Consider the following 26,116-nt stretch of genomic DNA (forward strand, 5'->3'; position numbering starts at 1 on the left):
GAAGTGATCAGTTTACAGCAAAGGAAATACAAATGGTTTTCAAATAGATGAAGCATTGCCCCACTATCTCTATATATATCTTCACTTGTTCAATAAGCAATTGTCTTATATTTGAGCATTTTTCATTCTCTGCCTTTAGTCTGAATCTTGGCTCTTTACCCTTCCTCTTTAAAAAATAAAAATGATTTTATTGCCCTGACCAGGAATTGAACCAGTGACCTCTTGGTGCATAGGATGGTGCTCAATCCACTTGGCTGAGCTGTTTACCCTTACTCTTAACTCTAGATTTTTGCTTTACTCCTGAGGACAAACCAGAGTCAAAAACCAAAACACCCAGGGACAGGCCAATACCAAGTTTTAGTACACTGTGTTTTGCTCATTACCATTGACTGGGTGGGGAACATCCAGCAGCGGGCTGTATAAGGCCCGTGAAATAATGTGGTCTGGCTCTGTCAAGGCATTAGTGGCTAATTAAATATTTGACCAAACATAGCAGGCTAATTTTTAAGTTGATAATTTTATATGGCCCATGTTATATCCAATGGCCCTTGGCAGAAAAAAGGTTCCCCACTCCTGCCATAGACTAAGACAGTAACATAGCAGTTAAATCCAACCAAAATCTAAATACTTTCATAGGCCCACTCAGTCATTGCTTATTCTTTGCCCGTTTTATTTTACCGTGCTAGGAAAATGGTCAAGTATTTTCCTTGTGCTCATGCCCTTAATTGACATCATTTTGAAATTTCAAATGGAATCTGAAAAAAATTACTAATGTAGTCGGTCGGATGTGTGGGTTGTGGAAACTTGCACCGATTATTGAGCAGCTTTCAAAGATGATTTAAGAAAAAGGAGCTCTTGAAATGAATTGAACCCAAATGCACATAAGAATATGCCTGTACTTTCTTGTTAAATCTGATTACACTGACTTTGACACTACAGTGAAGACAAAAGCAGTGATCTTCAATGCAGTGTAAGATTTAGTATCAAAATGGTTATGTAAAATAAGAGGTACACACCAAGTACTCAGTAAATGTTAGCCAGTTTTAAAATGTTACCTATTAAAGCGTTAGCAACTGGTGACCACAGTTCCTGTTGCTAAACTGACAAATTCAAAGCAAATATTTTTAAGGATTGCAAAAATATCCCAGTAACATGAAGCCTGTTTTAGAAAAGGATCATAAAACTTTGGCCAATATAGAGTAAGCTTTATTTCTGAAACTATACTAAACTTCAGTCTGATTTCTACAGTTTCAAAGGTTGGTTAAGATGAAAAGAAGCTCTGGCCCGAGCCGGTTTTGGCTCAGTGGATAGAGCGTTGGCCTACGAACTGTAAGGTCCCAGGTTCAATTCCGGTCGAGGGCACATGCCCAGGATGTGGGCTTGAACCCCAGTGGGGGACTTGCAGGAGGCAGCTGATCAATAGTTCTCTCTCATCATGGATGTTTCTCTCTCTCTCTCCTCCTTCCTCTCTGAAATCAATAAAAAAATATTAAATAAAACCCCACCACAAATGTATTAAAAAAAAACCCAAAACTCTGTTCTGGCCCTATGAGAGAGGACCCATTGGAATTTGAGGTTAAGGTCACAATTTTAGAAATCATTGATCTTGAGACAAATATATGAATCGCAAACTATTTTGAAATTTTTGGCTCTAGCTAAACTGTACTATTTGGGCCTTTTCCCTATTTAAAATTGAAAACCATCATCACTCAAAACTAAATATAAATCTGTTTGGCTTTTTGTGAAAAGCTGATTCAACTTGTTGGTACTATTTGACAAAGAAAAAAATCTAAGTTTTTTGGTGTCTAACAAATTTATATGGTAACCCCGTAACAAAATATTGGCACACTACTGAAAAACACTGGACTTTCTGGAATTAAAATTTTTAATTGCCTTCATGCTTGAAAATTCTAAATTGTTGACGCCATCTAAGATCACTTATAAACATTCTCTCCTTTAAGAAATTTAATGGCATTACTTGAGTTACAATGATAATGGTTAAGTCAGTGCCAGAAAAGAATCCTCACATATAATTTGCATTCTTACCTAAAGTGTATATAACTAAAATTGAACAAGCTTGTGGTGAGTTTGGCAGTACGTCCTTGAAAAGATTTCCAAAACCAAATAATACCTGTGAAATTGGAGCACTTACACAAAAGGCCAACACCATTTTGACTGAGGCCTCTATTGAGGCAGATCCTAGGCTGACATGAGGTATGACCAGTTAACTCACAATGTCAAGACTTTCCTACACCAGTTTTATTTAAAACACAAATAAGTATTTCTCTTTGTGTAATGAATGGCAAATGGTTCAAACAATGCTGAACATGAATCATTGACTAATACAAGGGCTTTAAATATGAAACAAAATTATTTTTTAAAAAGCAAATAAAGGTTATATACAAAACGGACCTGGAATCTAAGCTGATTCCAGAAATGAAATGAGTAGAAAATCTGTGGTGAAACCAAACATTCCACCCCTGCTTTGGAGAAGGGCTATGATACAACATTCAGTCAGCTGAAGATGGATCGACAGAGGAGTGTCTATACATAAATTTCAAGTCATTTTTGCTTGTGCAGAATCATCCAGATCTTCCCAAGACTGAATGGGCAGTCCTGTGGCTTTCTTCCTTTTCCGTATTCTCAACAAGGCTACATGAAGTTCAACTCTTGATGAGCCGCTTACAATAGCAGTTCCTTAGGAGCCAACATGACAGGTGGGTCAGATTCCCCTATGAGAAACAAAACTGCCACCTACAGCAAAGTATCAAAACGGACAAGTCCTTCTTTCCTCCTCCTTCCGACATACGTAATGTCTCCTTCTAAGACGATTAGCCCCGCATACTTGTCCCTTCACAGTCTAAACCTTGAGGTGATATGAAGGAGGGAGACCAACATCAAAGAAAGAAAATTCAATTCAGAAATGAAGAAAACTGGATGGTATACAATACACCTCCAGAAATCTCAAATAATCCCTTCTGTAGTACAATTCATTGTACTGCTACAGTCCACACATAAATATTGGCAGCTTGAATGAGTTCATTTCCCCCCTCTGATAGTTAAAGGACACCAAATAAATACTGGGTAAGAGGAGTTTACTGGGAGAGTTAGAAATATAAAATTAACCAATTTTTATTCCTGTGATAATTCAATGTGAGTAGGAGGCAAGTACTAAAGAGAAGGGACAACTTTCATACTAAAAAGAGAATTCCTCTAATCATTATGTCACCATCTCTTAATAAGAATCCAGGGAATCCCAGAAATAGAAAATTAATTTCAGAGAACCCCTGAGGCACTTTAAAGCCTTAAAAAATTACAGTAATAATAAATTAGCTATTGATCTTCAGAGGCTTACTCAGCAGTAGAAACATGAAAATCGGGTCCAAAAAGTTCTGTCCAGATTACAGGCTTCCTGAGCTGCTCAGCTCCAAAGCTTAGACGAATCTCCAAATACTTTAAAAAAGACATACAATTTAACACAGACTGAATTTTTTTTTTAGTGGTAGCATGAAATTTGGTCCTTATGATAGCAGCTGTTTTCATCCTTTCCAAACTCAGGTAACAGTAAGTACATTAAGACAATACATAAAAGAAATAATACAACTAAGGGGGGAAAAGCCAAAACTGACAACACCTCAAGGAGTCACCAAGTTCTCTTGCATCCTTTCACTTGGATCTCTCTCTCAGTCTTTTTGTGGAGAGAGGGGTAAGAAAGAACTTTTTCTTGAAGATGCTAAACAGTGGCATCAAATGGACAAAATGTTTATCAAGGGACTTTAAAAACCTGACCCCAAGGAATCTAGGACACATACAGGTAATTCAGAGGTATACTTCTGATCTGGGGCAAATTCTAGACTAAAGAAATGATCATCTTGGGTAAATGTTACAATAGATGAAACTAAGTGCAGTTTTTTGGTGAGTTTTTTTGTTTTTGTTTGTTTGAAATGTCCTACTATCATCTTCAGCTATCAATCATTTCTGATAGCTCAAGCAGAAGGTCATCTTCATCTTTCCCAGGATCCAGGTCAATCTCGGCTTCTAATTTGCCTCCTGAAATCTCCCATATTAGTTTCTCAAAATCATCCTCCACAGAGAGCGGGGGTTTTCCTGTCGAAGCAGTGCTGAGTCGGCGAGTTTTTGTGGCCATTTGGGATGAGGAAGGGCCAGATACTTCTGGTGGAGAGGGATCTGACGAGGATTGGGCTGGAGGCAGCACAAGACTGTAAGGAAAAAAACACCCAGAAGATTATTAAAAACTGTCCTTTTTCAATGGCTAGCTGGACTACCTACTCTCAGTGATACAAAGAGTTAGCAAAGAGTTGTTTGAAGACACACAAAAGGAATTGTTTTACTAATTAGGACAAAGCATCTTCCCTTTAAAGTAGAATTCAGGCAGGCTTTCAAAACATCCTTGAAATAATACAGGCAAAATATAAACAATGGCACCTAAGGAGAATAGCAACCCTGAGCATTATGTTTTCTTGAAATTAATTTGAAGTTCAGCAGACAATTTAGATATGGCTAAATTGTACATGCTTAGAATTATTTAGCAGTTTTATTCTCTAGACAGCATAAACAATACTAGTGGCCTAAGTTTGATTTAAGAGAACTGCAAGGTATTACCTGTCTCTAGGTCTCTCTGTCTCAGGCACAGTGACTGCTTTGTCCTCAGAGAGGAGTGGGACAACAGCCTACGAAAGGAAGAGCAATGTAATTAAGTGGGAGAGTCAGCTTTTTAATGTGAGCACATTCACTTTCTTTTGCCACCTTCTTGGAATCATGGCTATCTTTCTTTAATCCTGGGAATCAAGAGTGAATAATCCAAAGGTTGGGTGTACAAATAAGCAAAATATTTTAAGTGCCCAAAAATTAGCTTTCAAAAATCCTAATCTGCCACTTCACCAATGTCTGACCGTAAACATAAAATACAGTAACTACTAAACAACGAAAATGCTTAGAAAATGGCAGGAAGTGTCACACACGGATACAGATGGGGGATCAGTGTCCCTGCCTCCCTACCACGGAGACGGAAGCACTGCCCCGCTGGGTCTGCCTCTTACTCTTACCATGGCCGCTTTCTTGGCCGGGCTCTCCTGTAGGTCCCCGCTGGCGCTGAGCGGCTTCACCGCTGCCACAGCAGGGTGGATCTCCGCTGCCTTGCGCTTCAGGGCCAATTTGGGGGAAGAGACCACTTTAACCACAGATGGCTTCACATTCACTTTGGGTTTAGCTACAAGGAATAGAAAATATTTGATTAGTAGTTTAAAATATCCCTATTTTACATGGAGAATAACTCAGAATATCAAAATTCCTTCACAGTAATATACAACATACAAACAAAACGATGACAAAAAAAATCTAGACTGAAAATGATCCACAAGCAATCTGCACTACACACGAACATAATGAACACATATACTCAAATGATTCTTCAGTGGCTCTTGAATTTGCCACTGCTCTTCTCCTTTTCTTCTTCAAAATCAGAGGAGAAACGTACCACAGAAAGTTAAAAAAAAAATTCTAAACAGCAATTTTAAATGCTGGGAAAGAAACTCATCTAGATTTGTCTCTTTAAATAAGAACTGCTCCTTACTATTCACTTTTGTGTGACCCGGATATAAGATAAATGAAATTCAGTCCAATTGCTCCCAGGGAATTACAGAAATTTGATAATTTTGAGATCCTAAAGCAGTGATGGCGAACCTATGACACACGTGTCATAAGTGACATGCGAATTCTTTTTGGTTGATTTTTCCTTGTTAAATGGCATTTAAATATATAAAATAAATATCAAAAATATAGGTCTTTGTTTTACTATGGTTGCAAATATCAAAAAATTTCTATATGTGGCACGGCACCAGAGTTAAGTTAGGGTTTTTCAAAATGCTGACACACCGAGCTCAAAAGGTTCACCATCACTGTCCTAAAGCAAGGTATACTAGAAAGAACACGCACCTTTAACCCTTTTCTCCACGGTCTGTGCTGCACACTTCACATTCAATATTGAGTCGCCAATCCCCGCGGTTTCCACCTCTGCCTTCTGGGATGACTTGGTGGGAAGCCGCTTTGTGAGGCTCCGTGTGATGCTCGGCGCAGCAGCGAGCACTGGCGGGTCTGCTGGCTGGGCATTACCAGCGTCTACAGCTCCCCAGGGGGGTGGCAGAACAGGTTTTTCCTTCTGTGAGGTTCCCCTCTCTGGCTGTTTCTGTACGTACTTTTCTCGCATTGTCTCACTTTTCTTGACTGGAATTTTAATGCCACCTCCTGTTGTCTCATTTGAAGCCTATGTATAAATTTAAATGACAGAATTAAAATCTAGTATCCCTAGCCCTGGCCGGTATGGCTCAGCTGGTTGGGTGTCATCCTGTGCACCAAAAGGTTGCCAGTTTGATTCCCAATCAGGACACATGCCCAGGTTGTGGGTTCAATCCCTGGGAGGGGCTGCGGCAGCCAATCGATGGTTTTGCTCTCACATCAATGTTTCTCTCTTGAAAAATCAATTTAAAAAACCTTTTTAAAAAAATCTAGTACCTCTAACAACCTATATGATAATAGCTATTTATAAGTTACAAGTCAAGCAGTGTCTCACATAATCCAAAACACAAGAGCTTGTTTTGCTCTTTGATATTAAATAAAAACCACCTACCCAGCCGGTGTGGCTCAGTTGGTTGAGTGTTGAACTATGAACCAGGAAGTCATAGTTCGATTTCTGGTCAGGGCACATGCCCAGATTGTGAACTTGATCCCCAGTGGGGGGTGGGCAGGAGGCAATTGATGATTCTCTCTCCTCTCTCTCCCTTCCTCTCTGAAATCAATAAAAATATATTTAAAAATAAAAACAAATCCACCAAGCTGCCCTGGCTGGTTTTCTCAGTGGTTAGAGCATCAGCCTGTGAACTGAAGGATTTCGGTTTGAGTCCAAGTCATATCTGGGTTTCCGGTTCAATCCCTGGTACCAGGAGGGGCGGAGGCAACCAGTTGATGTGTCTTTATTACACCGATGTTTCTCTCTCTCTCTTTCCTTTCCTTCCTTCCTTCCTTCCTTCCTTCCTTCCTTCCTTCCTTCCTTCCACTCTCTCCACAGTGGAAAAAAATATCCTTGGGTGAGGATTAACAAAAAAGCAACAACAAAACATACCCCACCAAGCAAGAGAGGAAAGATTAAATATATGTGCAACAATAAAATCTCAGATTCTTTAGGCTAATCATGACCCTGAGTCTAATAATAAAAATGATTTAAAATAATCAGACACTTGCCGAAACCGGTTTGGCTCGGTGGATAGAGCGTCGGCCTGCGGACTGAAGGGTCCCAGGTTCGATTCCGGTCAAGGGCATGTACCTGGGTTGCGGGCACATCCCCAGTGGGAGATGTGCAGGAGGCAGCTGATGGATGTTTCTCTCTCATCGATGTTTCTAACTCTCTATCTCTCTCCCTTCCTCTCTGTAAAAAATCAATAAAAAATATATTAAAAAAAAATTTTTTTAAATAAATAAATAAATAAAATAATCAGACACTTGCATCAATGTACAAAGATGCTCATTATCTTAGGTAAAACAAAGTCCAGAAACAGACTACATTTGTATAAAGAACACTATGTGGTCGATATAGACGAACATCTTGAAGAATTATTAATGTGGTAAAAGCTAAAGCAGGCTACAAAATGAGCACTGCCTTTACATTCTAAACACGAGTCAAAGATTAAATGAGTTCACATATGTGTATGTAAACAAAAGGCTTGAAGGAAATCCATGAAAAACAAAATGAATGGTGGGTACATGTAGACTGAAATTACAGGGTTTCTCATTCTTTCAAAAATTACCAACTTTAGTACAATGAATTGGCCTTACTCTCAAAGGCAAGGAAAAAAGCTCAGTTTAAAAACACTGATGCCAATTAAAAAACTTTCAAAGGGCAGAGGACACTGGTGATATACACAGAAGTACAGAAAACCCCCATTAGAAAAAAAAAAATTTTTCCCTGTAGAAAATTATACACACAGTGAAAGACTGTTTACATATCAGTGAAGTGTTAAACAGAAATTTATTATAAGCTAAAACTAAAAAGCACATTTCACCATTCATCTAGCCTTCACTTGCCATGGACAAAATTATAAAATGATTTAAAATAAACTCACCTCTTTAGCCTCTATTCTAGCAACACTGCTCTGAAATGCAACTTCACTTTCTTCTTGAAGTTTCTTCTCTTCTTTTATACCTATTTTCACATTAAACAGATCTTTAGTTATTTCATTTAGGCTCTAACTTCATGACAGATGACGTCAAACAAAACTTTTGTTAATGAAAATAATGCTAACATAGGGCTAATAAAATGGTAGATAAAGCCCATTAGTCCTTATAAACTTTCAAAATGAACTTTAAAATATGAAAGATCTATGGGTGCTGCTATTCAGAAACAGCGTCATTTCGTGTAACCAGTGGTTCTCACAGGTTACCTGAGTAAAGAGAACTTTCCAGAACTCCTGGGAACAGCCTGCGGAGCCCTGCCCTCTGAAAGACTACCTGGGAAGTGGTGCTACAGACCACGCTCTCTCATTACCTGACTTCTTGGTGATTCGGAAAAGCCGCCGCGCCCCCGCGGTGGTCTCGGGCTGAGGCTGGGAGCTGGGGCTGCTCTTGGAGCTCTGCTGCACCCTCCGTGCCTTCTCCAGTTTAATTTCCTCCAGCGTCTTGATATGCACCTCCTGCATAGACTTTGTTCTCCCCGCAGGCTCCTCTGATTGTCCTTTGTTGGCCACCATTGGTGGCAAAACCGATGTTTTTTTAGTGTCACTATCCGTCTTTAACTTGCCGCAGGCGACATCCTTTTTGCTTTTCTGTCTCTCCGCTTCCTGCTGCCGGTGTTTCTTTTCAGCCAGGGCCTCAGAGAAGGTTTTGATTCGAATGGTGGAAGAGGTTCTTGCTCCTGAAGTAGGATCATCAGCTTTTGAAGAGCCTTCTGCCTTGAGTTTAGTTTGCAATTCTCCGCGTTTCTGACTGGCTCTTTCGAGAAGAATTTCTTCTAATGTCTTCACATGGATCTCACCAACGTTAGTAACTCTCTCTGTTTTCAAGGGGAACACAAGTCACTTTATTTGGAGTTCACCTCTTTTAAAATATATATTTTTATTTAGGTCAGAGAGGAAAGGAGAGTAAGAGAGAAACACCAACTATGAGAATCATGGATCGGCTGCCTCCTGCCCACTATTGGGGATTGAGCCCACCACCTGGGCATGTGCCCTGACCAGGAATCGAACGGACCTCCTGGTTCACGGGTCAATGGTCAACCACTGAGCCACACTGGCTGGGCTGAATACAGCTTTTAAAACATGAAAATAAAAAAACTACCCTTTTACAACCTTAAACACATCACGTTCTGAACCTCTGAATATGCTATTGCTTCTACACAGAATAGTCCCTACTGTCCTCATTTCTCGTTTCCTAGTTTTAACACATTGTATGAAGGAAACATATTTATACGTTTTACGCATTTATACGTTCTACCAGTGTAGTAGAGCGCGGGACACGTATTAATACGTTTTTTGTAGACTAGCGGTAGAATGCGGGTAACGTATAAATACGTAAACTAAAGTTATTGTAATTTTACTGAACGTTGCCATTTGCGCAAAAAATTAGCAAAAATGGCCGGCACCACCTGTTAGCGCGCGATAAAAACTACCCGCAAACAATGTGTTAACTGAGTTCATCTTAGAACCTGACCACCCCCAAATCTAGTTTGCTACACTGATCATACAATACCATAAATAAGTGATTATTTCCAACCGCACTAACATTAGAACAGTGACTATTATTACTTATTTTAGTACCCGCTGATAGAAAGCACTCCAACATTTCTGAATTATTTCCTTAAGTTTTTAAAGTAAAAATTCTTCCATTTCAAAAGTAGACTGATCTCAAAATAACAATTCCAAGAAAGTATAATATGAATGGTGCCATGGTAATCCTGTTTCCCCACCCTTCCAAAATTTCATCAAAATAATAAAGACATTAAAAGTAAACTACCAGCCGAAACCGGTTTGGCTCAGTGGATAGAGCGTCGGCCTGCGGACTGAAAGGTCCCAGGTTCGATTCCGGTCAAGGGCATGTACCTGGGTTGCGGGCACATCCCCAGTGGGAGATGTGTAGGAGGCAGCTGATCGATGTTTCTCTCTCATCGATGTTTCTAACTTTCTATCTCTCTCCCTTCCTCTCTGTGAAAAATCAATAAAAAATATATTAAAAAAAAAGAAAAAGCAAACTACCCTGACCGGTTTGGCTCAGTGGATAGAGCGTTGGCCAGTGGACTGAAGGGTCCCGGGTTCGGATCCAGCCAGGAGCACATGCCTGGGTTGCGGGCTCGATCCCCAGTAGGGGCAAGCAGGAGGCAGCTGATCAATGATTCTCTCTCATCATTGATGTTTCTATCTCTCTCTCCCTCTCACTTCCTCTTTGAAATAAATAAAAAATGTATATATATCCTATCTAATAATAGACAAACAGGGTAATTGACTGTACCTTCACTACACCTCCCATAGGCTAATCAGCGTGATATGCAAATTAACCACCAACAAAGATGGTGGTTAATTTGCATACGTAGGCTCCAAGATGCGGAGCAAAGACTGAAGGCAAGCTGGAGCAGTGAAGATGGAGGACGGAAGGCGGCTCCAGACAGAGCAAAGGCCTGGGTCCCGGGTGCCGGAGGAAAACCGGTGCTCGCAGCCAGGAGAAGGGAAGGCCTATTGCACGAATCTCTTCATGCAACAGACCTTGTGTGTGTGTGTGTGTGTGTGTGTGTGTGTGTGTGTATATATATGTATACATATATAGATATATATATACACACACACACATATATATATACACATATATATATATGTGTGTGTGTGTGTATGTGTGTGTGTGTGTGTGTGTATATATATATATATATATATATATATATATATATATATATATAGAAAGTAAACTAAATCGCCCTGGCTGGTGTGGTTCTGTGGCTAGAGCATCAGCCCGTGAATGGTCACAGGTTCGATTCCTGGTCAAGAGAATGTATCTGGGCTGCAGATTCGATCCCCAGCCCCTGGTAGGGATGCATGCAGGAGGCAACCAATTTTGTGTGTCTCTCACATTCATGTTTCTAAATTTTATAAGTAACATTCATTGAACACAACCCACACCATCCATTTTCATATTGCATATGGTTGCTTCCATACTATAATGGCAGAGTTGTGTAGTTGTGACCTAGTTTGTAACGTGCAAAGCTACAATATTTACTCCCTGATCCTATACGGAAAACAAGCAAAGATCATAAAAAGTGAAGCAAGAACCCCAAAGAGACAGAAAATATGAAGGCAAGGTTAAAAAACATGTGGTGGAAACTATGTTCAAAAGCTCCAACATCTGTCTAATAAGAATTGCAGGACATGCCCTAGCTGGTTTGGCTCAGTGGATAAAGTGTCGGCCTGAGGACTGAAGGTCCTGGGTTCGATTCCAGTCAAGGGCACATGCCTGGGTTGGGGACTTGACCCCCAAATAGGGGTTGTGCAGGAGGCAGCCGATCAAAGATTCTCTCTCATTACTGACATTTCTCTCTCTCTTTCCCCTCTCCCTTCCTCTCTGAAATCAATAAAAAATGTATTTTAAAAAAGAAGAACTGCAGGACACAGAAACAATGGCACCAGTTGGGCGAGCATGGGGAAAAGTGGCCCTCACCCGAAAGCCACACAACGCAGTCTCTCCCTATATAACTCCAATTTTCTTTAAGCCACTGTCCCTCCACCAGAGCCCAGGAGTGGTTGTGAGCATGAGATAGCATACATGAAGCTGCCTGACACCCATAGGAACTCGGGTCTGGTTCTAAATCACAACATACGCAGCTTGAGGCTCACTTCCCTGGAAGAAAGAGATGTCCACGTCTGCCACAGTGCACAACTCAAGAGGGTCAATTCACATTGTATGGTAGTCTATGTTGAACACCAGGATTCAATGTGAATAGTCCTTTCTGGAACTGTATATCATGGAATATTAGGTAATTCCCTGCTGTTCTCACTGTACTATATAATGAATTGTGGGAGGAGGGTGCAGAATAGGGAGGAATCATATTATACTTTGTTCATTTTAGACAAGATCGGGAATCTAGGTTTTGAGGTCAAAGATTGCAAGGTAATTATCAAAAAAGTAAAAATTATCAGTGCTTTAATTAAATGTCAACATTATTTTCAGAACAGATACTGACATTAATACTAACAAAGAACTTCTGATCAAATTATCTTCTTCTCAATAAAATATTCTAAGAAAAATTCCATAAAAATAAAGAAAGTTTTGTCCTGATTGGTTTGGCTCGGTGGATAGAGCACTGGCCTGCGGACTGAAGGATCCTAGGTTCGATTCCTGATTGATGTTTCTAAATATATTTTATTGATTTTTTACAGAGAGGAAGGGAGAGGGATAGAGAGTTAGAAACATCGATGAGAGAGAAACATCTATTAGCTGCCTCCTGCACAGTCCCCACTGGGGATGTGCCCGCGACCAAGGTACATGCCCTTGACTGGAATCGAACCTAGGACCCTTCAGTCTGCAGGCCAAGGCTCTATCTACTGAGCCAAACCAGTTAGGGCTCTCATTGATGTTTCTAACTCTCTAACCATCTCTCTTCCTCTCTGTAAAAAAATCAATAAAAAAAATATTAAAAAATAATCAATAAAATATATTTAAAATAGAAAAAAGTTTCAAAAAGAGTAAGAATGGCCCTGGCTGGTGTGTGGCTCAGTTGGTAGGAGTGTCCTCCTGTGCACAGAAAGGTTGTGGGTTTGATTCCCAATCAGGACACGTGCCTAGGTTGCAGGTTCGATCCCCAGCCCTGGTAGGGACGCATGCAGGAGGCAACAGATCAATGTTTCTCTTTCAAAAAAAAAAAAAAAAAAAAATCCAATGAAAATGTGCTCAGGTGAGGATAAAAAAAAGAATAAGAATGTTTCACATCAGATTCCCTTTTTATGAACTCTGGTAAAATCTTAATATCCAAATAACATAAGGATAAAACGAAAAAGGAAAAGCACAGGATAATATCATTCATAAATATATAAAAATTGAAAAACATTAAACTGAATCCAGCAATGTATAAAAAAGCTAGATGGCTGAGTAACAGAATGTTCGTTTTATTATTCTTTAAGTTGTTTGCATATACATTTACGTAGCTATAGCTCGCAACTTAAAACTAACATTAAATTAAAGTACAGGAAGAATATAAAGAAAATTAAAATTATCTAAAAACCTCAATTCCCAGATAAACCAATATTAATATTTATGTATTTTTTTGCAGTGTTTTTCATAAGCATACAATTTTATCTTTACAAAATTGGAATTATCTCATACATATGGACTTCTTCCTGAGAATAGGTTTCTATTATAAGAAATCTTTTTAAAAAGATTATTTTACCCTAATGTTAAAGATCAAAAGTGGTATGTTCTTTTGTAACCTTTCTTCATTCAATATGAGAGAAGTTTTCTCCATCACTGTTGTTCAGAACATGACTTTTCATGACAGCAATTATTTTAAATGTTTTTTAATTGATTTTTGGAGAGAGAGGAAGGTAGAGGGACAGATAGATAGAAATATCCATGAAAGAAAAACATCATCGATCAGCTGCCTCCTGCATGCCCCCTACTGGGGATCAAGCTGGCAACCCAGGCATATGCCCTGACAGGGAACTGAATGGTTGACTTCTTGGTTCATGGGATGACCCTCAATCACTGAGTCACACCAGCTGAGCGACAGCAATTACAATACATAACTACCTTAATTTAATCTAATTCCTTTTTGTTGGATACTTAAGATTATTTCTAATTTTCTATTATCAATACAATGATGAAAACTCAGTATGTCACTTTTAAGTACAAAAACAGAATTCTTAACTAATTACTTAAACAAAGAAAAGCCACACACAAAAAAACAAAATACACAAGCCCTAAACTAACTCAACAGATAAATAGGAGAAAAATTAAAGATTTTATGGCAAGAAAAAGAGTATCGGAAGCTGGTCTGAGGGTTTACATACCTGCTGCCTCCTCATTGTTTTGACCAGCTGACACACCTAACCGTTCCTTTAGAGACTTGGAAACTTGAACTGTAAATAAAAAGCAAAAAACCCAAAAGTTGAACAGAGATTTTTTTAGAGACCAAATATCTTTTCAAAGGTCATAAATAAGGCTTATATTTCTCTTCTAATACAAATGCTTTTAAAAAATGTTTTAGGTCAACTGGCCAGCATGACTCTCTTTTCTTAAACCTCACCCAAGGATATTTTTCCATTGAATTTTTAGGGAGAGTGGAAGAGAAAGGGAAAGACAGAGAGAAGTATTGATGTGAGAGAAACACATCGATTGGTTGCCTCCTGCACACACCCCAACCAGGGCCCAGGCCGGGAAGGAGCCTGCAACCAAGGTACGTGACCTTAACCGGAATCGAACCCAGGCCCCTTGGGTCCACAGGCCGACGCTCTATCCACTGAGTTAAACTGGCTAGGGTTAAAAATATATTAAAAAAAATGTTTTCAGGTCTTAAACTTTCCTCTCTATGAAACTTTCCTCCCCAAAGCACTCTGGAAAGCTTTAAATATTTTTCTTTAGATTTGAAAAGCAAAAACTACTGAATTAATAAGTAAAATAATTTTTGTTACCATACAACCTTCTAAAATCTTATTGACATCAAAAGGCTTTCCCTCCTAAATCTATTTGAAATATGTACTTTGGTTAAAAGAAGTCTTCAATGTAATTGAATGTCAAGGAGGAAGGGAATTTGGCTGCAAATTTTGTGCTTTCATAACATGTACACTTTCCCTCTCACAGAAATTATCACAATACATACAAGTATTTCTACTATAATCTCTTGAGGAGTGTGATGGTGTTTATCTTATACAATGATGTCTACCTAGAATCGAGTAGAGTAAACAACTCAAATGTTTGTTGAATGAATAAAATGTATACCAGAAGATAATCTAATTTACATGCACAAAAAGAGTAACAAACTATACCTGTTAACATTACAGAAGACAAGTGTCAAGATTACACACACAAAGTGTATTACAACAAAGTTACCTTTCTTTGGTGTTTTGTCAGTTTCTGAAGCATCAACTTTCTTCCCTAGCCTCTGTGCAAGGCTACGCTTTAACGGCGGATCACTGTCACCACCTACAAAGAGAGAAAATTTAGTTTGAGTTCAAGTCAACCTTCTGCAAGGTCAAGAAATACAAGCAAAAACAGAAAACATAGAATACTTCTTTACTTTTCTGCATTTATATGGTGTATTCATTTACTAGCTTATTTATTACCCAGTGTTAGAGAAGGAATAAAAATGTTCCGAAAGAAGGGACAAAAAATTAGAATGCACAAATTAACATTTACCAAATAACTGACTAAAATTACAAATGGAGGATTATAAATCCTGGCTAAGACTGAAAATCAGAATTAGGAATATATGAAAAAAAAAAAAAAACCACAAAAGACAAAAAAACTCTCCATGTACAAAAAAGAAACAAATTTCACTCCCTGTCTGCTGAATTCTAAGTAAATTAATGGCTTAATCCACCAGGGACTAGGAGGACAGCAAAAGAATCACAAAATTAAAAAAATTTTATGTGACATAAAGACTCTGAAGGCCAATTAGCACCCGTCTTCAATCCCAGATAAGAAATTTAACATTATGAAAGATTCTCTATCTTAGCCAAGTCACCAATTATTGATGGAGCCAAGATCCGGACAAAGTTTTCCGACTCCTGGTTTATTACATTACGCTGTTCAATACAAGCTGTTGAAACGTCATGAGTTGTTTCAGGACCTGAAAGACCCTGCAGAGTATGATTTTCTCTCTCCTCTCACTGATAATGTAAACATGAGACCAAAATTTCACAATGTTTCCGTGTATGCTGATGTTAAAATAACTTATTTCTGTACTTTACTTAAAATTTATTAGGCAATGAGAATGGTGTCAAAGAAAATTCCAAACAGTTAAGATTTCATATTTGCAAGCACATTTTAAAAGAGTATGAAGTCAGAGGAGACTTTCAAAATAATTTTTTTGAAACAGACACACTAGGGCAGGAACACAACAATTCAGTAATATGGTAAAGACTTCCCTAAATATAACCTAGCACTAATAAACTCAGGGATGAATTTATATTAACTGGACACTTCTTCCCCTCTAAAATGTCAAATTTCAATCTGTCCATAGAAACAGAGATATACTTTACTGCTTTTTAAAATGCTGGCCATAATCAAATTAAATTTTAATGCAAATTTCTCTGACTTCAATCAAAGATATAATGCACGAGTGAAAAACATGGGAACATTTTAAATGTGCTTTCAGCCAAGAATACAGGGGATTACAAATCAATTATGACAGGGCACTTATATAAAGAGAACGTTGGAAGAGGTATCATATAAATGCACAAAGAAGAAGAAAACAAAAGATATGTACAAAACTTATCTCACCTACAGAAAATTTTCGTTTCCCCAGTCTCTCGGTGAGACTCAATCTTATCAAGGGTTCCTCTCCTGAAATGGCAAAACAGAATTTCTCTACTATTAGGCAATTTTTCAGTATACAGTAACTACTAATGGGTATAAAGCATGTGCCAATATTAACATAAGTCCACTTAATTTCTTGAAAATCAGATCTCAGTCTTAGGAAAACTATCAATAAAAAAAAAATCAACATGTTAAATAATAAATTTAAGTAGCCAAATGCACAGCCCAAAGGGAAGCAATAGCAGTCCTAATTACTAATAGCAGCCAAGTATACAATGACAAGTTGTGTTCTAATCAATTGATTATAAAATCTACACTTTTGCTTGCATACTTTAGTAAGCTAAAAAGAAAAAAAAATCATACTCCACTCCTATAACCTTCTTTGATCACTCCAGAAGTGAGTGCTTTCTTCTGATTCTTTGTTGTCTGAATGGCACAAACATTTAAATGTATCTGCACACCATAACTACTTGTGTCCTATTCCCTACTAGATTTAAAACTATGAAGGGAAATATTTCTATAACTTAAAGGGTTTTTTAATAGTTCTTTAACCATAACGGGCAGTCAACAAATTTGGTGAATGAATACAAATGAACAGTAAATGAAAAAGTTAAATATACCTAAAGAATTTCAATCTTTTTAATAACAGAGTCAAATGCACTAACTTTTCTTTTCATCCTTCTATCCAAGCAACATTCTTTTTTTTAAAAAAAGAAATATATTTCTTTATTGATTTCAGAGAGGAAGGGAGGAGGAGAGAGATAGAAACATCAATGATGAGAGAGAATCATTGATTGGCTGCCTCCTGCACACCCCACATTGGGGATGGAGCCCGCAACCCAGGCATGTGCCCTTGGCCGGAATCCAACCTGGGACCCTTCAGTCCGCAGGCCGATGCTCTATCCACTGAGCCAAGCCGGCCAGGGCCCAATCAACATTCTTAACTCCACCTGCAAATCCACGAAAGGTAAAATAAAATGCACACAAGGATTTTGCTCGCCCAGTTATTTATGTCTACAGCCTAACTATGTCTCACCTTGTTTGTTGGAGAGAGTTACTGTCCTCACCACAGTCCGGACATTCTCTTTTTCAGGACCTGGAATGGGCTGAGGCTGGAGTAGAAGACTGGAAACTCCCGAAGAACCTTCTGAATAAAGCAAGTCAAAGAATAGTAAATAATCTGTGAAAAATAAAGCTATCACAAGTCAAGAAATTTGATCTGTGACCAGGTAAGTCCAAGACAGAACGCTGGACTACAAGCCAATCAGTTTCTCTGTTCTGTTTGCCTACAGGGTCGCGGTGGGAGAAGGGGAGATAATCCCTATTTCTTATCTTCCTTGGACACAATATGTAAATAAAACAAAACTGTTTTGAGTGACTTAAGCACTCAATCTACTTTTTTTTTTTAAAGTATATCCTATTGATTTTTTTACAGAGAGGAAGGGAGAAGGATAGAGAGTTAGAAACATCAATGAGAGAAAAACACCAATAAGCTGCCTCCTGCACACCCCTTACTAGGGATGTGCCTGCAACCAAGGTACATGCCCTAGACTGGAATCGAACCTGGGACCCTTCAGTCCGCAGGCTGACGCTCTATCCACTGAGCCAAACCAGTCAGGCTCAATCTACTTTTATTGACTAACAAGGCTAACATTATTCTAAAGTTAATCTCAGAAGCACACTAGCTGTCAGGTGTATCAATTCAATCTTTTTCATCTATACTCAATTACATGCAAAATACAACTCCAAGGTTCCTATAGAAAAAGTTTTACCAAAAGGGTACTAGAACCAACCACTTGATTCTCTCTAAATATTAATATGACACAATTTTTAGGGTTGGAAATGTATAAATCAATCAAGCTCCAGAAGAAAGTCCTAGCAGCTTGTGAGAATTCATCAACTACAAAATAAAGTATTTCTTCTTTTAATACACTTCATTTCTCAAGATAAACAAGTTCTTTTGAGCTCTTTAGTTCTGGTGCTTAGCTGTGAATAGTTAGGAACTGAAACACAATTGCAATGAATTAAAACTAAGTGATTTAAGTAAGTCTGTGTTTTAACTTCAAACCATCCACAGAGTCAAATTCATTTTGGCTGTTGCAAGGGTCTTTACCACTGGAAGTGTCCTAATTATTCTTCTCTAGCAACATTCAATCATCTAGTCAAAACTGGTAACTTACCACCTTGCTTCTTGGACTTTTCCTTCATTTTCTTTGACTTAATTTCCTCAAGAGTTTTTATTCCAAAATTCAAACATTCACCTGGGAAAAGCAAAGAGAAATCACACGAGGTCCTATCACCTTTTTCACCTTTGCATTTTATTTGTACACTAGAGGTCCAGTGCACAAGTTTGTGCACATCGAAAGGAAATTAGAAGAAATGTTTTAATATCGCTGTCTGCCCTTTCTCTATAACAGAAGTGTCAACCAAATTCACAATTGACAATGACAGATTGAAACACACGCATGCGATTGGTGCCAGCAAGAGCTTTATATGTATTGTGCATGTGCAAGTCAATTTAGCCTTTTATATATATAGAATAAACTTGCTTAATTACACCTGCTTTCTGATTTAGCTAAACTTTTTCCAGCCCAGTGAAGCACCCCAACTTCTCTTTCAGGTAACTGTCAGCCAACACAGCACTAAATAATCAACACGAAGCAGATTATTATTGTAGATCACGCAGTGAGAACAAAGGGTAAAATATTTAACTGCAGCAGTGTTTGACTATATTCTGTGCGGTGTGAAAACCTGAAGTCATCTTCAAGGTCACCATTTCTTTTCAGTCGGGTCAAGTTTCTAAGCTTTCTAAATCTCCGTTTTCCGGCAAATGAAAAGAGGATTCCATTGAGTCTCCTATCTACCTACTCCAGGATGTCTGTGAGGATCAAATGAGATGAGGCACAGGAAAACGCTTCACAAACATTTGGTTAAAGTGTAAAATGTTTCCACTCGGCTATAAAGCAAGTCAAGTTCCTGGGCTGAAGAAACTGAAGGAGGCTAGTCGCTAGGGAGAGGAAGCTGGGCGTTGCTACATGACGTCATTAGCCGGCACCCACAGCCACCATTTCTGGGCTGGCCTGGACTGTGGGCCTCATTTTGTGCCATGGGATCTTGGCAGTGTTGGCTGCGATTTGGTGGGGTGTTGCTCTGGGGAGGTGGCAGGGCCTGTGTCCCACTTGGAGAAAGACAAGTGTTGCTTTGTGGGCACCAGGTCTGTGATGCTGTTTCTCTGTAAATGGCCAGTGTGCGTCACAGCAGCTCCTGCATTGAGCGGCTGCCCCTGGTGGTCAGTGAGCGTCATAGCGACCGGTCAGTCAGACACTCAGCATATTAGCCTTGTAGATCCATAGCTAGCAGGTGCTCAGATGTTTTCTAACTAAGAGGAAGTATGTTTGAAGTTTATATTTATTGTTGAAAGTATTACGATGTCCTCCCTTTTTTTCCCATTGACCCCATCTACCCTGCACCCACCCCACCCAGGCCTTCACCACACTATTGTCTCTGTCTTATATATGCATATAAGTTCTCAGGTTAATCTCTCCCCACCCCCTCACCCCTACTTCCACCTTCCCTCTAAATCCATCATTCTGTTCCATGCTTCTATGTCTCTGGATCTATTTTTGTTCATCAGAACATGAATTACATTTCAAAAGTATTTAAAATAGTTTGGACATTCAATAGTGTTGTAAGATTTAAGAGTGGGAGCCAGCATCGATACAGCCTCCTCTTACCTTGTTTTAAATTGACGCCGGGTTTCCGGGCAGAAGCCCCTCGTAATCCATTATGAACTTCAGGAGTTGGTTGCAGGGTTGGTGTTTTGGTTTCATCACCTTCCTCAGAAAACTGATCTATATTAACATTTAAGGCAAATTTTCAGTTAAAAACAGGCCTAGAGCTTTAATTCTAATTCATTAAGTGATCTTGATCACTTATTTGCCATAAAGAACTAAAACATACCATCATCGTCTTCATCATCATCTGCAGCATTGATCACAACTGGTGGATGTGTGGGGCTAGGAACATTTTCCGAACTTTCTACTTTCATCACACTTCGCAGTTGAGGGGAGGGATTGGACTGGACAGACAATTTGTTTTGTTGAACTGTGAGCTGGGAAGCCTTCACTTCCTCCTCTGGTGACTCAGGCACAGTGGGCAACACAGCTAGATATGCAAAATTAGTCATCAATTAAAAACCAAAGATATAATCCCACGTCATCAGAACACCCTCACCAAAAGTTTGGTGCATTTTCCATATGAGCACTTAATGTGTTTTTATTTAACATCTCCATTTTCCCAATTAGGTTCTAAATTTCCAAGGAGGGAAAACTTGGCTTTTAGTTAACTTTTTACTGTATGAAAGTACATTCAAAGTGGGCATCAAAATATAGATTATACAGAAGGCTAGATGCATAGTGACTATAAATTCTAGACGTGTAATTTTAATATTGTAACTTTCCTTCCTTAAATAAAAGTGAAAATATATAGCCATCAAAATTTAATCACAGAGTAGATGTGGTTTTCAAATGGCTGATCATTCCACTAGGAAATCACTTTATAAGAAACTCTGGAAATAAATACTAGCTTTTGGTAGGGCATAGTTTTATTTATCTTATTATTATTTTTTAAATATATATTTTACTGATTTCAGAGAGGAAGGGAGAGAGAGATAGAAACATCACTGATAAGAGAATCATTGATTGGCTGCCTCCTACACTCCCCCCACCACTGGAGATGGAGCCCACAAGCCGGGCATGTGCCCTTGACTGGAATTGAACCTGGGACCCTTCAGTCCGCAGGCTGACATTCTATTTACTGAGCCAAACCAGACAGGGCACGTAGTTCTGTAAAAAGCTGGATAGCAAATATTATAGGCTCTACAGATCTCTCTCTCTCAACTACTCAACTCTAAAGCAGTAGCACAAAATTTGGCCATAGACAATATGAAAATGAATGGGGATGGCTTCATTCCAATAAACCTTATTTTATAAAACAGGTGGAGGAAGAGATCTGCCAAACACTCTGAGAGAATCAAGTTTCTTTCAAAAACCACTGCCCAGCCATAATAGGTCAGTTGGTTGGAGCATGTCCCATGCAACGAGGCGTTGTTGGTCCAATTCCCAGTCAGGGCACACACCTGGGTTTCGGGTTCGATCCCTGGTCGGGACACGTGCGGAAGGCAATCAATCTGTTTCTCTCTCACATCCATGTTTCTCTCTTTCTCTCCACCCCCCTTCCTCCTCTTCCTCTAAGCATGACCTTGGGTGAGGACTAGAGAGAGAAAAAAAGTCAAAAGCCTCTATGGGTCTGATAAGAAAATGGGAATGAAGTAAGCTCTAGTAATCTAAACTGTAACGCCAAGCACTTATGAGGCACATGGCTTTTGGCAACAGGATTGTGACTCTGCTACTTACTGGTTTATAACTGTACAAATCACCTAACCTTAGTAAAGTTGGATCCCTTCATCTGTAAAGTGGAAATAATACCTCTCTCACACTAGGAAAAGAAGGCAAGTATATAAAGTACTTTATACAGTGTGCATAGTAGGTGTTCATTATACAGTAATTATTCTTTTAAAATTAAAAACATCTCACTTTTGCTTGGAGGTAGAAAAAGGCCATCCACATAACGTCCTCTGTTGTGATGAAAAGCGCAGTTTAGTTTTTGACATCCCACTGGTTGATTTTCCCAATAACAAGGAATCTCACTCCGTTTTTTCTGCAAGAGGGAAAAACATAGTTTCCAAATAAAAATGAAGTGTGACCTGTATTAATTTGTTCATCTGTTTTTGGGGGATTTTGTTAGTGACAATGAAGGGGAAGATAGAGTGTTGGAAATATTCTATTTCTTGATCTAGGACTAGGTGCTGGTCAAGTAAATATATTCACTTTGTGAAAATTCTATATATACTTTAACAAATAGTTCAACGAAGAAAAAGGAACTGGTAAGCATTCTGAAAAGTAACTAACCTCTGATTAATAACCTGCATTATTTTGGATGTTTCATCATTTTAAGAGCCTAAGGTTTAAAATTCCCGGAAAGAATAGCAGCATTATTTCAGAAATTTTAAAATATGGAGGAAGGAAACCTAGAAATAATGGCCATTACAAAAAGATCCTTACATGTATAAAAAAGAGCAAAGATCAAAGTCTACTACTCAGACTGATAACACAGTGTTGTTAGGGATGCGAAAGAATCATGCAATCCCATATACTTAAAATGAAAATATAAAGTAGCTCAATAGCTTTAAAAGGCAATTGGCAAAAACTGTTTTAAAAATTTATGTCTTGAATTTACTGCCACATGTACAACTTTCCTATTTTCTAAAAGTACAGCGAATACCTTTACCTCTGTATAAAATATCTTAGTTCCGGTTACATCCAAAAGTAGGTGTATTAGCTACCATTATGTTTTAGATAAGAATAAGAATAATTACTCAACCCCTTCCTCAAGGCAGAAACTAGTATCAATCAATCTTCCTTGCTCCTAAGTCTATCTTTGCTTAAGGTTTTACTCCTTTCCCAGAAGCAATTTTCAAATTACTAGATGCCTTCTATACTAGCAGCCTCCATATACACGAATCACATGACATTTATTTGATCTGTTTAATACACTTACTGGATTTTGTTTCTAAATGAAAATAAAACACAAACAAAAAAGACAACTTGGAAAATAGAAATAAATGCCTGTTAAACTATTACCTAAAGAGAATCACTTATTTTGGTATAGAATTCTTTTACTTAAAAAATGTAAATGTGTAGATGCACACTTTAAAAAAGGTTATTTCATATAATCCTGTACATTTTTCATTTAGCAACAAATTCTCCACAGTAACGTTCTCCAACATGATTATTTCTTTAAATTTTTTATAGGTAATAGAGCACATAGACCAAAGGTATACAGAGTAAGGTTCCTATAAGCTTCTGGTCACAATATTTGTATCAACTGATCAATATATAATGTTGTTTTATGTGTCTGTGTTTAAAGTCACCTTACTTAATATGTATTGTTGCCCAGCGGGCGTGGCTCAGTGGTTGAGTGTCGACCTATGAATCAGGTCATGGTTCGATTCCCAGACAGGGCACATGCCTTGGTTCGGGCTGATCCCCAGTGTGGGGCATGCAGGAGGCAGCCGATCAATGATTCTCTCTCACTATTGGTGTTTCTCTCTCTCCCTTCCTCTCTGAAATGTTAAAAAAATATTTTAAAAAAACACATTGATTCACTAATATTGAACTCTAGGCCAACACACTGTAAGTCACAGTTGAATGAGGCTTTATCTATTACACATACTTTCTTTCCTGTGCTTAGGAACATTACATAATACTGCAGCACTATTCTTGGGGCCATTTTAAATTGGAAAATCACCAACAAAAGGGGGAGGGGCACTAAAATAGGCCACAAAAAGGACACTTGTTTCCACTATGAGAGCTGAAACAAGAAAAGCAGAGCATTGCTTTGTTTGATCTCAGCTGGAAATGAGGTGCCTCAAGAGGCTCACATTTTTAGTGACCTGCACATGTCTCACTGCCAATCAAAGCAAGTATTACTTCAGAGGTTACAAATAAATTTTAGCGAGTAGACAAATTTTCAAATATGAAACCCAGGAATAATAAAAATTGACAGCATAGAGAAGGGGTTACAGTAAAATGGCCCTTTCTCAATCCTGTTCCCACCCAACAGCCACTGTAAAGTTTCTCTTTTATACTTCTATTTTTAAAATGCATATACAAGTAAAAATAAATACAGATTATTTTCCCTCTCTCTTTTTTTACAAATGGTAGCATATTACACACCTTATTCTGATCCCTTTTCACTAATCATATATTCTGATCTTTCCATGTCAATTTAAATAGTTTCCCTTTTAAAATATTTTGTTTACAGCTACCCAGCACACCACTGCAAGAATAGAGTAAAATTTTATTTTAAATGAAGGTTAGGTTGCTTCATACATTTTACTAATACAAATTATGCTACAAAAAGTAATCTGCATGTCACTTTGCACATGGGAGCCATAGGTATAATAGTAGTTCTGTAAGATGCAGCCAAATAAGCCTCTGTGCAGAAGAGTTAACAGAGCAGCCCTACAGCTGCTACCCTTAGACAGCCTTGCAAGGGTGGCCCTTGGCTGGCATTGGAAACTCGGCACTCAGAATGTGTCCGAGACTGTTTGTGCAAATACAGCTTATGTTGAACACCTCCCATCCTTTTGGGAGTCTGGAGTTTGGTATGTGGTAGAGGGTGTCTAAGCAACCTGCCCCAATAAAAACTTTGGGTCTCTCATGGGCTTCCCTAGGCAGAAATATCACATATATACTGGTACATTTCTATGGCCAGAGGAAGCGTTCGCTCTGTGTGACCTCTGATGGGAGGGAGATCATAGAGAAGTCCACACATGGATTCCTCCAGACCAAGCATGTCAAACTCGCGGCCGGCGGGCTGCATGTTTGACATGCTTGCTCCAGACTCTGCCTGTGTCCTTTTCTCTTACAACCAGCATATCCTTACTGTGTCACTATAATACTAGCCAAGAATACAATTATATGCTGAGTTCCATGAGTTCTTCTAGAGCAGTGGTTCTCAACCTTGGCTGCATATTAGAATCACCTGGGAATCTTTTTAACATCCTGATTTCTGGGCCTCATCCTCTGGAAATTCTGTTTCTTTGTTATGGGGTGGGGCCACAACATTAGTAACAAAGAAACAGAATTTCCGGAGGGTGAGGCCCAGAAATCAGGATTTTAAAAAGATTTCCAGGTGATTCTAATGTGCAGCCAAGGTTGAGAACCACTGTTCTAGAGAATCTCTAAATGTAGTTCTTCTTAGAGACCCTGACACTTAGAGATCTTTCCTAGGAGTTGTGCCAATTTACAAACTATGCCAGCAGTGTTACAATATGACTTTTCAAAAGTTAAAGCGTATTCCTTTCTCTGAATGTTAGTGAATTCCCTGCTATTTGGAAGACAGGCAGCATAGAAGACAGTTAAGAGACTATAAACCTGGGACCAAACTAGAGTAGCTATTTAAGCCCAGACATCCAAACTGCATATTTAGTCTCTTCCTTCCTATAACACCCCTCAAACAATTCAGACCAAAGTCATTAGGTACGGCTGAGAGAGGCAGGCGTTCATGCTGAAAAGGGAAGGGTATGTGGCCCAGAGCAGGGAGTTAGAGCCAGACTGCGGTGAGGAGTCTACTGGACAAGGTGGGACTGGCACAGGTGTCAGAACCCACAGGAGTTAGTATGACATTTGTATAAGAGGATGGCCTGGCACAGTGTTGGAGCCTGAGCAGCATCGGAAGGCGAGCAAGACTTCTGTGCAGAAGGGATCCTAGTGTAGTTAAGTTAAGGAGGGTGTACTTATGGAGGGTCTTCCCAGAATGAGCCTCCAAGACCAACCAGCAGGAGAAAGGCAGGGTCTTCCTGAGTGGGGACCAGGTGCAGAGTTGGAGAACAAACAGGGTGAGAGTGAGCACCTCATATGGGAGGGCTGTCCAACAGAGTATCAGAGCCCAAGGATGTGGAATAGAATGCCGAGGTCCAAAAAGGCTGAGGAAGAAGTCCTCACAGTGAAGCAGGGGGGAGACCTGGTACAGG

The 26,116-nt window shown here is 38.9% G+C and overlaps 1 protein-coding gene across 8 annotated transcripts in view; it reads right to left on the bottom strand.

Annotated features, from left to right (window-relative positions):
- Window positions 1-2,237: 2,237 nt before the first annotated feature.
- The window catches only part of ZC3H11A (zinc finger CCCH-type containing 11A), a 37,383-nt gene continuing 13,504 nt past the window's right edge, over window positions 2,238-26,116 (bottom strand). For 6 of the 8 annotated variants that reach the window (XM_081113223.1, XM_081113228.1, XM_081113225.1 and 3 more), the window contains 14 exons: window positions 22,113-22,236; window positions 20,479-20,682; window positions 20,253-20,369; window positions 18,699-18,779; window positions 17,555-17,665; window positions 16,483-16,545; window positions 15,091-15,183; window positions 14,052-14,120; window positions 8,558-9,061; window positions 8,136-8,215; window positions 5,956-6,283; window positions 5,067-5,230; window positions 4,624-4,691; window positions 2,238-4,220 (listed from right to left, as the gene is read on the bottom strand). In XM_081113223.1, coding sequence (XP_080969349.1) covers window positions 3,962-4,220; window positions 4,624-4,691; window positions 5,067-5,230; window positions 5,956-6,283; window positions 8,136-8,215; window positions 8,558-9,061; window positions 14,052-14,120; window positions 15,091-15,183; window positions 16,483-16,545; window positions 17,555-17,665; window positions 18,699-18,779; window positions 20,253-20,369; window positions 20,479-20,682; window positions 22,113-22,236 — 2,265 coding nt within the window. In that variant the 3' untranslated portion in view covers window positions 2,238-3,961. The remainder of the gene's footprint in view (window positions 4,221-4,623; window positions 4,692-5,066; window positions 5,231-5,955; window positions 6,284-8,135; window positions 8,216-8,557; window positions 9,062-14,051; window positions 14,121-15,090; window positions 15,184-16,482; window positions 16,546-17,554; window positions 17,666-18,698; window positions 18,780-20,252; window positions 20,370-20,478; window positions 20,683-22,112; window positions 22,237-26,116) is intronic. The other 2 variants (XM_081113227.1, XM_081113229.1) reach the window with 2 other exon arrangements.

This window comes from Myotis nattereri (genome assembly GCF_964212035.1).
Source record: "Myotis nattereri genome assembly, chromosome: 18".
NCBI classification, from domain to species: domain Eukaryota; kingdom Metazoa; phylum Chordata; class Mammalia; order Chiroptera; family Vespertilionidae; genus Myotis; species Myotis nattereri.